The sequence below is a fragment of the Salmo salar genome, chromosome 11 (assembly GCF_965601325.2).
Source record: "Salmo salar chromosome 11, fSalSal1, whole genome shotgun sequence".
Taxonomy (NCBI): domain Eukaryota; kingdom Metazoa; phylum Chordata; class Actinopteri; order Salmoniformes; family Salmonidae; genus Salmo; species Salmo salar.
This window is the reverse complement of record NC_138301.1, coordinates 80,145,176-80,158,176: the sequence shown is the minus strand read 5'-3', so window position 1 is coordinate 80,158,176 and position 13,001 is coordinate 80,145,176. Positions and strand designations below refer to the sequence as shown.

Sequence of the window (13,001 nt, the reverse complement as noted above, 5' to 3'; positions counted from 1 at the left end):
TAAGTTACTAAGCCTTTGACAATATTGTTACTTTGAGTAAAAACGTACACTTCCTACCCTTTTAAATCAGTTTTTCTGATAGACGTTTCAAACTTTTGAACTTGGCCAAGACCTAGATATGTGCTTTAGCCTGTAGGCCATTGAGATCCTCTTACTTTGATTCTACTTTACAAACATGGCCATAGTTTACAGTAATGACCCAATGAAATAATAATGAAAGGATTGCAACAAGTGTTTAGATGGATGTCGAGCCTGATTCTAGTGACCTTTGACCCTATGTGGGTTGTGTTGCAGTGTACCCCAGTACGCTGGTTAGCGTCCGCTTCAGAGAGACTGTGTTCAGAGAGACCGGACACACCATCATGAACTTGCTGGCTGTAAGTACACACACAAATTATTTTATTGTACATTTCAGAGTATCTTTTTCTTTTTGCAATTTGATCAATCAAAACTTTGAATATAACAATTCACATCAAACCGAAGCTAAGCAGTAAAAGTAGGTCTCCAGCCCTGATTTAAAGCAGAGTTAAGAGATATCTCCCTGATCCTCTGTGATGATCACTGAGCCAGCATATGCTGTGCAGTGCTGCTGAGTTCAGCTGAGGGCCAGCCGACAGAGGACCGAGATGACACACACAGAGCTAGATCAGGACTCCTGTGGGAGAGACACTGCAGTAGTTTGGTTCCCTGCCAACTGTTCACTGCTGGGAGAGAGGAGCCTGTGAGGGCAGGTCTGACTGGGTTATCATACACTGTCTGTTACAGCTCTGAAACCTCTAAGATACTGTGTGTTTTAGTCTTTGCAAAAATGATTGTCTACGAGGCATGTCATATGTCTGAGAGAATGTAGTAGGTCACACGCTATTAATGCCTTCAAGTATGTTCTGTGTTGCGTTTTTGTTTCCAGGACCTGAGGAACTACCAGTACAGTCTGCCTGCCGTGGAGGGCCTGAGGATCCACATGGAGATGGGCCACAGCTACATAGACATTCCCAAGAGTAGCTTTACTGAGGTAAGACACGGCGTTACAGGACTTTTGAGTTTGTTGGTATGTGTCTATTTTCTTTCTATCTGGTTTGAAGGACAAGTTAAAGTTTCAACTTTATTGTCCCAGAGGGTACGTCAAGTCATAGGGCTGACAGCCATCAATACAAATGTGCAGTGCCTTCATAAAGTATTCATACCCCTTGATTTATTCCACATTTTGATGTTACAGCCTGAATTCAAAATGGATTAAATGCATATATTTTTCTCACCCATCTACACACAATTCCTCTTAATGACAAAATTAAAACCTATTTTTAGAAATGTTTGCACATTTTTGGAAAATGAAATACTGAAATATCTGATTTACATAAGCATCTACACCCCTGAGTCAATACTTTGTAGAAGCACCTTTGGCAGCGATTACAGCTGCCAAGTCTCTAAGAGCTTTCCACACCTGGATTGTGCAACATTTGCCCATTTTATTATTTTCAAAATTCTTCAAGCGCTGTCAATTGGTTGTTGATCATTGCTAGACAACCATTTTCAGGTGTTGCCATAGATTTTCAAGCAGATGTAAGTCAAAACTGTAACTCGGCCACTCAGGAACATTCATGGTCTTCTTGGTAAGCAACTCCAGTGTAGATTTGGCTTTGTATTTTAGGTTATTGTCCTGCTGAAAGGTACAAGCATACCCATAACATGATGCAGCCACCACTATGCGTGAAAATATGGAGTGTGGTACGCATTGGATTTGCCCCCAACATAACACTTTGTACTCAGGACACATTTTGTACAGTACTACTTTAATACCTTGTTGCAAACAGGATTTTTGGAATATTTTTTTTTATTCTGTACAGGCTTCCTTTTCACTCTGTCAATTAGGTTAGTATTGTGGAGTAACTACAATGTTGTTGATACATCCTCAGTTTTCTCCTATCACAGCCATTCAACTCTGTAACTGTTTTAAAGTCACCATTGGCCTCATGGTGAAATCCCTGAGTGGTTTCATTACATTTACATTTAAGTCATTTAGCAGACGCTCTTATCCAGAGCGACTTACAAATTGGTGCATTCACCTTATGATATCCAGTGGAACAACCACTTTACAATAGTGCATCTAAATCTTTTAAGGGGGGGGGGGGGGGGGGGTTAGAAGGATTACTTTATCCTATCCTAGGTATTCCTTAAAGAGGTGGGGTTTCAGGTGTCTCCGGAAGGTGGTGATTGACTCCGCTGTCCTGGTGTCGTGAGGGAGCTTGTTCCACCATTGGGGTGCCAGAGCAGCGAACAGTTTTGACTGGGCTGAGCGGGAACTGTGCTTCCTCAGAGGTAGGGGGGCCAGCAGGCCAGAGGTGGATGAACGCAGTGCCCTTGTTTGGGTGTAGGGCCTGATCAGAGCCTGAAGGTATGCCGTTCCCTTCACAGCTCCGTAGGCAATCACCATGGTCTTGTAGCGGATGCGAGCTTCAACTGGAAGCCAGTGGAGAGAGCGGAGGAGCGGGGTGACGTGAGAGAACTTGGGAAGGTTGAACACCAGACGGGCTGCGGCGTTCTGGATGAGTTGTAGGGGTTTAATGGCACAGGCAGGGAGCCCAGCCAACAGCGAGTTGCAGTAATCCAGACGGGAGATGACAAGTGCCTGGATTAGGACCTGCGCCGCTTCCTGTGTGAGGCAGGGTCGTACTCTGTGAATGTTGTAGAGCATGAACCTACAGGATCCTTCCTCTCTGGCAACGCCTGTATCTTTGTAGTGACTGTGTGTATTGATACACCATCCAAAGTTTTTAATAGCTTCACCATGCTCAAAGGGATATTCAATGTCCGATTTTTTTTTATTTTGACCAATCTAGCAATAGGTGTCATTCTTTGTGAGGCATTTGAAACCCTCCCTGGTCTTTGTGGTTGAATGTGTGTTTAAAATGTACTGCTCGACTGAGGGACCTTTACAGATAATTCTGTGTGGGTACAGAGAAGAGGTTGCACACAGTGTGAGTCCATGCAATTTATTATGTGACTTGTTACTCAAATTGTTACTCCTGAACTTATTTAGGCTTGCCATAACAAAGGGGTTGAATATTTATTCACTTTAATAATTTTAAAAAATACATCGAAAAACATAATTCCACTTTGACATTATTGTATGTAGGCCAGTGACAAAATAAATCTCAATGTAATCCACTTTAAATTCAGGCTGTAACAACAAAATGTCGAAAAAGTCAATGGGTGTGAATACTTTCTGAAGGCCTATGATCGACGACAGCAGCAGCAGCACAAGTATAGCAAGCCAAAGTTTCCTAATAACTAAAGTGCTGTGTGCATTCTTAGTTCATCTCATCAACAACATATCAACAATGTGTTGACGAAAACATCAACATCCCCTTAATCATCAACAACATATTACCATCGTCATCCTCAACGTCATCATCCCTAGCCTACCACCACCTCTTCCCTGTATTCAAAAGGGCAATGGCCATTGGGGTGAAGGAGTGCTTGTACCTGTTAGTCTTAACAATTGGTTAATCTAAACCGGGAAACCTGGAAGTCATGGTGTAGAGAGGGCACAGTCAGACAGGATGGATTCTGCCTTCCTCACCACTTGTCTGCTGGACTCCTGTGATCCTACCGCCCACTTTCACTATTCTAGTTAGTGTATTTTTAGCTTTTACACCAAGGTTGCAGTACCAGCAAAACAAAGAAAACGTTAAGATAGACTATGTACGACTTATCTACCTGGACAAGTCAGGAAACTTGTTTAGTTGAGACCAAAAAGGCATTGATGGCCCTTCTTTCACAACATGTCAGTGTTACTAAAAGTTCAATTTATTATCAGTCGTTGTGCCAAGATACTTGTAGTTGTCTACAGTGTCTACCACCTGGCCCTTGACGATAGTGTTTTGAGGGGTAAGGGTTTGACGCCTGAAATCCATAGACAACATATCTTTGGTTTTTGTCATATTCATTTGTAAGAATTCACTGTCACACCAAAATGAACAAAATCATTAACAACAGGGTCATGGGCACTTTCATCAGCATGCAGGAGACTGACTATTAGTCGTCTGCAAACTTCAGGGCCAGTAGCATTAGAGCTAACTAGCATGGTTATGCTAAGGCTTGGCTATGCTAATATGCTAAGCCAGGTTGCTACATGCAGTTTGCTTTGGATTATAAATTCACTACCTGAATTTGGGGTTGGGTGTATAAAACCTCACCAACTTGCCATTAGTAGGGGAAGAGTGCCTTCTGCAGGTGTTATAAAGAGCTGGAGTTATTTGTGTTTTGATGCGAGTATAACTTTTTGTGTGTTTTCTAGATGCTGAAGGTGGTGAACGCATCTAACGAGCATGTGATCAGTGTGGGCGCTGGCTTCAGCTCGGAGGCTGATTCCCACCTGGTCTGTTTCCAGAACGACGAGGGCAACTACCAGAGCCAGGCCAACAGCCAGCCTGGCAAGACACGCACAGGTCAGTACTAAACCAGATTGCCCACTAGAGGTCAGAAGACTGTTTTTTGTTTTCAAAGAACAGGGTCATATTTTTTAAAATTTGTTTAGCCTTTATTTAACTAGGCAAGTCAGTTAAGAACAAATTCTTATTTACAATGACGGCCTACCCCGGCCAAACCCGGAATATGCTGGGCCAATTGTGCACTGCCCTATGGGACTACCAATCACGGCCGGATGTGTTACAGCCTGGATTCGATCCAGGGACTGTGGTGACCCCTCTTGCACTGAGATGCAGTGCCTTAGACCGCTGCGCCACTCTGGAGCCCGAATTCAAGAGGGCGCAAAATGTTTAGTTGTGGGCAAGTTCGGGTAGTTCCTTCCTGTTTTAGTCCATTTTCTTCCTTTTGGTGTGTAATGAATACGACTCCGATAAGAAGCAGGTGTGTCATGACCTTAGATCCTATAGGTCACAGGCCAGTGACACGAGCCAGTGCCTCCATGTAACCTGACCTGTTTATATACCTGCTGTGTTACTCAGTCTGTGACCTTATTGTCTAGTGACGGGGGCCAGCTTCGTGGTATTCAACGGTGCTCTGAAGGCTTCGTCGGGCTTCATCGCCAAGTCGAGCATTGTGGAGGACGGTCTGATGGTGCAGATCCCCCCAGAGACCATGGAGGCCCTGCGCGCCGCCCTGAGGGTACAGACGGACTTCCACATCCCCTGTGGCAAGGCCGACGGAGGGGAGCTCCGGGACAACATCACCGTGCGCTGGGTTGACTGGAGTGCTCCCGTCAACACTGGGTAAGGGTAATACACGCATGCATGCACGTGCATTTACACACACACACACACACACTGGTGATCTTCTCCCTTGTGCATGATTGGTTCATTCGTTTGTGTCCTTACAGTGTGACCAGTGGTGTGGACGGGAAACCTCTGGAGGGGGTCCACAGTGTGAGGATGCAGCAAGACACAGAGTTTGAGTCGGACGGACGCACCATCAGGTGTACTGAGGTAGGAAACACACAGTTCATGCGATACGCTACTTTTATTGTCCGTTTGCATGGACATTCATTTGGGGTCAACAATGTATTACAATAACAATTGACCTACATGTAAAGTCCAAGTTCTGTTCACCTTCTCGCACCATCACAACTCTCTGAAACATTCATTCTCACTTACACTGGTCTGTCTGACTCTGCCTGTCCCTCCCTCCAGGTGTTCTACGTGTTGAAGAATCCAGACGAGATCCTGTCTGCGGTGCTGCCGTCCTGCTGTGTGTTCCAGAGGGAGATGGCTGTGGCCAGCTGTAGTGCTCTAACCCCTCACCTCTCTGTCCTGTCAGCCAGCGGCATCAACTCCCTCGCCCTCCGAGTCTCCACACAAACAGACATGGTAAATAACATATTATAAAGGGTCAAGCAATACACTATGAAAGATCAATACACTATGAAAGATCAATACACTATGAAAGATCAATACACTATGAAAGGGACTGGGTATTGCCCTTCTTCTTACCCGGTACTTGCGGATAAATGTGTTTATGAAAATATCTATCATTTTATTGCTGTATAAATAAAATATTGTACTAGTCAGTGTTACTGTTCCATCTCTGAAACATAGTGACCTTCCGGTCATACTATAACTCTGTCTGTGTTTGTGTGCGTCTCAGGTGGAGTACCAGGCGGGTTCGGGAGGCAGGCTCCTACCCCAGCGCTATATGAACGAGCTGGACAGTGCTCTGATCCCTGTCATCCACGGAGGCTTGGCCAGCGTACCACAGACAGCCATGGACATGGAGTTTATCTTCTACATCACACACACCATTTAACACACACACACACAAACACAGTCTCACACATGGAAACACACAAACTTTTAAACACACACAGTACGTGCAAATACAAACACGCACATAAACACGCAAGTTCAGTTGCACACATGCAAACTTTTAGAAACACGCAGCCTGGATGTCTTTGCACAGAGAGAAACGCTAGAGCTCAGAGGACCATGGACAAGCTGGCAGGGCCTGAGGACACAAACAGCCATTAAGACATGGCTTGTGACCGGGCTGAGGAGACATGCACAGCCAATCAGGCGTAGCTAACGACTGAACTAAAGACACACGCCACCAATGGCAGGACATTCCCACATAATCTCCCACTGGAGGCCAGAGGTGTAGGCCTTTGTTCCTGGATGGACAGTGGGGAAACTGGAACACGTGACGCGACTTTCTGTCTGAGAAACGTCACCAACGCTGCTTTAACACACAAGGCCAAACACTAAACACATAACAACAACAACAACAACCAAAAAAACAACCCAAACTATCCTGACACTGACTATTCTCACCTCTTCCTGTTCTGCCTTCTTGGCTCCTTGCTGGTATCTGTCTGTCAGCCAGTCAAGGAGCACCTTGATGAATGTTTCCAACAAACAAAGATGTATTCACTGTATATTTAGAATGACCACATGGTAAGAAATTATGAATTATAATGAAGTATGTTACTTGATTGACAGCTGTATAACACGCTTGAGAAGAGCAGCACGGGACTCTGTCGATGTGAAACGTTAATCGACATTTGAGGATGTGAATGCTATTTTAGAATGAGGAAATGGCCTTATGTGGCAATTCTGAAGTAGCTTCTCGTAAGCCTGCCATTTTAGAATGAAGTTTCAAACTTCCTCTCAGTTCAACAGCGGAGTGTGCAGCCGCGTCTTCCATGTGGCAGACCAGTGGTATCTATGGATGTTATGTGGGAAGTTCCCTGACACAACTCACTGTCCCGTCTTGTCCAAATGTATAGGAGGTATATGTCGCATATACAAATTATATTTCGATTTTTTTTTAAGCTTAAAGTACTATTTTTGGAACAGTTCCTTAAATGGATATTTTTGATAGGATGTTGGCTAGCTGAGTCACTTTCGCAGGTGTAGTACCGATAAATTCAGAGGAGCACAGAGAAAAATATGTGAAGAGTTTCCTTTAGTCCCCTTGATGTCAACTGAAATGTAACATACCAGTGGGATTAGTCCACCAAGTTGAACCAAATACTGCTGCAAAACATGAACATTTGCAAAAATATAAATAAAAAGGCATTGATTAACTTTCCTCTTTGGAAAGATGAGACTCTCACGAACACGATGGTGTTCTCCATTTTGCTCTACGTCCCCCACAAGCGTCTTAGGACTTGCCTGAAGTCGGTACAGACGAACTGCCAACTTCTGTCTGTAGCGTCCGAACAGTTTGGGCTACACACTAATATGACCCCTATGTGTAAAGGTGAGACTCACGACCACGCACATGTCAGTTGTTTTCCTCTAGGACGTCCACAGGCCTCACAAGACTCGTCTGAAGGTACCCAGTACCAGTCCAAAAAATTGTATTCAGACCCCTTGACTTTTCCCACATTTTCTTTGGTTACAGTCTTATTCTGAAATTGATTAAATAAAAATTGTTCCTCATCAATCTACACAACACCTCATAATGACAAAGCGAAAACAGGTTTTTAGAAATAAACAGATACCTTATTTACATAAGTATTCAGACCCTTTGCTATGAGGCTCGAAATTGAGCTCAGGTGCATCCTGTTTCCATTGGTCATCTTTGAGATGTTTCTACAACTTGATTGGAGTCCACCTGTGTTAAATTCAATTGATTGGACATGATTTGGAAAGGCACACACCTGTCTATATAAGGACCCACAGTTGACAGTGCATGTCAGAGCAAAACCAAGCCATGAGGTCAAAGGAATTGTCTGTAGAGCTCCGAGACAGGATTGTGTTGAGGCACAGACCTGGGGCAGGGTGCCAAAACATTTCTGCAGCATTGAAGGTCCCCAAACACACAGTGGCTTCCATCATTCTTAAATGGAAGAAGTTTGGAACCACCAAGACTTTTCCTAGACCTGGCCGCCTCACCAAACTGATCAATCGGGGGAGAAGGGCCTTGGTCAGGGAGGTGACCGAGAGCCCGATGGTCACTCTGACAGAGCTCTAGAGTTATCTGTGGAGATGGGAGAACCTTCCAGAAGGACAACCATCTCTGCAGCACTCCACCAATCAGGCCTTTATGGTAGAGTGGCCAGACGGAAGCCACTCCTCAGTAAAAGGCACATGACAGCCCACTTGGAGTTTGCCAAAAGGCACCTAAAGACTCTCAGACCATGAGAAACAAGATTCTCTGGTCTGATGAAACCGAGATTGAACACTTTGGCCTGAATGCCAAGGGTCACGTCGAGGAAACCTGGCACCACCCCTACGGTGAAGCATGGTGGTGGCAGCATCATGCTGTGGGGATGTTTTTTAGCAGCAGGGACTGGGAAACTAGTCCGGATCGAGGGAAAGATGAACGGATCAAAGTACAGAAAGATTCTTGATGAAAACCTGCTCCAGAGTGTTCAGGACCTCGGACTGGGACGAAGGTTCACCTTCCAACAGGACAATTACCCTAAGCACACAGCCAAAACAACACAGGAGTGGCTTTGGGACAAGTCTCTGAATGTCCTTGAGTGGCCCAGCCAGAGCCCGGACTTGAACCCGATCTAACATCTCTGGAGAGACCTGAAAAATAGCTGTGCAGCAACGCTCCCCATCCAACCTGAGAGCTTGAGAGAATCTGCACACCTCCCCCCCACACATACACACATTGCGTCAACTCAATGCTTCCATATATGGTAGTGTTATACGTTCTAGTTCTCATGTCCTGTCCAACAGTAACAGGATGTACTGCATAAATGACTGATTTAAAGGTGGCTGCTGTATCCTCACTAGCACATTGCTTAGCTTACCTGATAGTTTCTGTCTTCTGTGATTCTACATTTTCTATTGTGAGGACTGTGCCCTGTCTTGTTGAAATGTCAGTCACTTACAGAATCTTATGTACAGTATTTAGGCCCCAGACCTGGGAGAAATGGTTAGTTCGCCTAAGAGAGTGATTTCATAAGAAAACGTTGCCATTAACCACCAGGTTAAGGTAATGTTTAATCTTCTAGTGGTTAAGGTTTGGGTTTGGGTTAGGTAATATGATCTGTGGTTAAGGGTAACTGCTGCCGTGACTCATGTATGTGCTACAAGCTGACTGTGAATCGGGGACTAGTCAACACATTTTGATTTTCTATTCAACAACTGAGGTCTTTAAGTTCTTGTTAGGAGCTCCAACTGTTAGCTAAAGTAAACGCTCCATTTATGTGAATATCCACATGAGAGATGGAGAGCGTGAGAATAGTTTTCAAGAAATGTACATAATGATAGATTTTCTGTCATTTGTATCAGGAGTACATTTTGTTTTCGTGGTAAATGTGTTCTTCTCACTATTCGTGATTTAAGAGAACTTTCCAATTTGAAAACTTTCCAGTTAAAAAAATAATCAAATTCAAAAGTATATTTTTGCTTTATGTAATGCACCCGTATTTATTCATTAACACCAGCTTTATTTGGTAAACCTGGTATCTGGGTCTCATTGAGCTATTCAAACAATATTCATTTATATATATTTCAACTTTACTAAATAAAATCATAGCTTTATGTAACTTGCTTTTGTATTTCTGATTTAGTTTTATTGACTGATGGTTGATTGCTTGATTGTCTTTTCCCCAGCTACCTGTTTGGTGGGTGAATGAAGTAGAAGAAACAGCCAATCAAGTTCGCGGTGCAGTAGGCTACAGCCATCAGAGATAGTAGTAATGTTGTTAGTACTACAGCATCCTCATACATCTATGAAGTTCTGATAATACTTATGACGGGTTCCCAACCCTTTTTTGACCCGTGAACCCATTTAGATCAACAACAAAAAAATTGCGACCACACCATGTAAAAAAAACGATGTAATCAACAGCCATTTTTATTTTTATTTTTTTTGTGTCCCTGACAGTCTGTTACAAATCAGTCTGACAGTACATTCAAAGTATTTCAATTTGAAGGAAGTATGGTTTGGAGTGACTAAAATGCATCAGAAAGGTCAAAAGGCAATAATTGTGCATGATCGTCTGTGTAGAAAATATACTCATTGCTTTCTTTTTTCCCCAAGTTTGATTTGGTGCCTGGTGCTATCCTCTCTGTTCTAACAAGACTCGTGAGCAGGGAAACCGTTCAAAAATTAGATACACATTTGTAAGAAAACACAAACCGCTCCTTCACGACCGCATTTAGCGGATATCGGAGGTTACTCACGTAACAACGGTTCTATGAACCAAACGGCACATTTTTTTTCTCTCCAGAGTTTCTCTTGCGACCCCATTTCCAAATCAGGCGACCCTTAGTTAAGAAAACGCTGACATATGAGTTTATAATGTAAATGTAGTTGAAACATTTTTCTAATTTATTTTTAAATGTATATGTATTTGTCAAATCTGATTGGATCATAGATGAAGACTATTGTTAGTTTGTGTAGGCCCTCCCTAGTGGCACTAGTGATAAAAAGTGAAATGTTCTCCAGTGCAAGGGTGCAGTACAGGCAGTAAGTTGACATTTCACGGTAATTGTATTCGCCGCATGTGACAAATAACATTTGATTTGAGTAGTCTAGAGCTGGGTGCACATGAGAATTCTGCTGAAACCGAACGGACCCGTCATATTTTGTAGGACTTTTTATTTACTTTTGTTGCAATTAGTTTACCCAGAAGGAACATCTGGTGATCTTTTAGTATTTGATTTAGGTTCTGTCAAGTTTCTTCTGTCCCTCATGGAGATATGAGGATTTCTCTGGTGGTGTAACTGTGTGCAACTACACTGGCTCATTTCCATTCTACAGTCAATGGACAAGGTAGGCCTAGTGTTATGGAGTGATTTCAGAGCCAAAAGAAATTGAATTTGAATTCCGTCATTTTTTAAATGTGTTTTAGGATATTGAATTAGATGTTTTTTCCTTCCACAAATTGAATCATTGAATTCATAAATGTAACTTGTATTTCATGATTTGAAACGGAATTTAATGAATACTGCATTAAGTTTTAAAATTCAATTGAAATGTAATTGCATATTCAGTATTTATACAGAGTACAAAACATTAGGAACACCTTCCTAATATTGAGTTGCACCCCCTTTTGCCCTCATAACAGCCCCAATTCGTCAGGGCATGGACTCTACAAGGTCTCGAAAGCATTCTACAGGGATGCTGGCCCATGTTGACTTCAATGTTTCCCGCAGTTGTGTCAAATTCACAGGATGTCCTTTGGTTCACCACCCATTCTTGATACACACAGGAAACTGTTGAGCATGAAAAACCCAGCAGCGTTGCAGTTCTGTTCAAAGGCACTTCAATCTGTTGTCTTGCACATTCACCTTCTGAATGGCCACATACACAATCCATGTCTCAATTGCTCCAATGCTTAAAAATCCTTAATTAACATGTCTCCTCCTCTTCACCTTCAGATTGAAGTGGATTTAACAAGTGACATCAATAAGGGATCATAGACTGACCAGGTGAAAGCTATGTCATGAGAAGAGCAGGTCTACCTAATGTTTTATACACTACATTTCAATATATTAGATATTACGTTAATTTTGTGTGGGTCCATGTACGTTTTGTTATTTTGATTTCCAAGTCAAAACGAAGAGTGGAAAATGGCTAGTTTTCATTTCTGAATTTGAAAATCAGAAATGCGCTTTCATTTGTCAATTGGACATGGAATAACACAACAAGTAACATTTATAAAAACTAATTTTTGTTTTGATCATACCTGAAAGTACACGCCCCCTCCATAGCATATTCACCTGGTTTAGGGCGTGTGTTTACAGGCTAGATTGGCTGTGAATGTGACCGGAAGATAAAAATACTAATGTTAGCTAAGATGCAGAACTTATTATAAAGTTAGCATGCCAATAGAGCAAACTCAACAACTGAATAAAGTTGGCTTGCACTAGCTGCCTAGCTAGCACTACCTGGTTACTGGCTGTAGTCATGCGAGCTAGTAGTAGCTAGTGGAAGTAAATTAGCCCCTCAACCTGCTCCAAAATGAAGCTGCCTGGCCAGAGCTACCTGCTGCAGAAAGGTCAGATTTCAAAATTTCACCCACTGGTTTTCTGGTGGACCCTCTACCTGGCACTTTAGGCACTGTGATGAGTTATGTGCCCACTCACATAGGCCTGGTTCCAGGAGGCTCTGGCATCAGGTGGAGAGTGTGGGCTCCTGGATTATTTCTGAAAACATATATTCACAAAGCATGTTGATCAGCACTATGCCCTAATAGAAAATGTCTATTAACATTTGTTTCGTTGGTTGTAATACTTGAATCATCTAAAGATGCATAAATTCAATGTTCGCCCACATATATTACTGCAATGCCCTACTCAGTGGTCTCCCCTCACATAATCAACTGACTCCAACATGTACAAAAAGCTGATTCTCATCAACACCCACCTGTTACCCCATCATCCCTGTACTCCGCGACTTACACTAACTCACCATGAAAGTGAGGATTGACATTTAAGGCCTGCTCCTCATGCGCAAAGCTGTATAAAATTCAGCACCTGCCCACCTGTCAGAGCTCAGGGTATTTCTTCAATATTCTAAACCTCCCACTGTTAGATCAACAATGACTTAACACATTCTATCCACTAAAGGCTTTTCTA

At 42.9% G+C, this 13,001-nt stretch overlaps 1 protein-coding gene across 3 annotated transcripts in view; it reads left to right on the top strand.

Annotated features, from left to right (window-relative positions):
- LOC106562918 (zinc finger FYVE domain-containing protein 16) overlaps positions 1-9,961 on the top strand; it is a 60,641-nt gene extending 50,680 nt beyond the window's left edge. For all 3 annotated transcript variants that reach the window (XM_014128020.3, XM_014128019.3, XM_014128021.3), the window contains exons 10-16: positions 295-377; positions 908-1,012; positions 4,298-4,448; positions 4,988-5,231; positions 5,339-5,444; positions 5,649-5,825; positions 6,103-9,961. In XM_014128020.3, the coding sequence (XP_013983495.3) occupies positions 295-377; positions 908-1,012; positions 4,298-4,448; positions 4,988-5,231; positions 5,339-5,444; positions 5,649-5,825; positions 6,103-6,261 (1,025 nt within the window). In that variant the 3' untranslated portion in view covers positions 6,262-9,961. The remainder of the gene's footprint in view (positions 1-294; positions 378-907; positions 1,013-4,297; positions 4,449-4,987; positions 5,232-5,338; positions 5,445-5,648; positions 5,826-6,102) is intronic.
- The last annotated feature ends 3,040 nt before the right edge of the window (positions 9,962-13,001 follow it).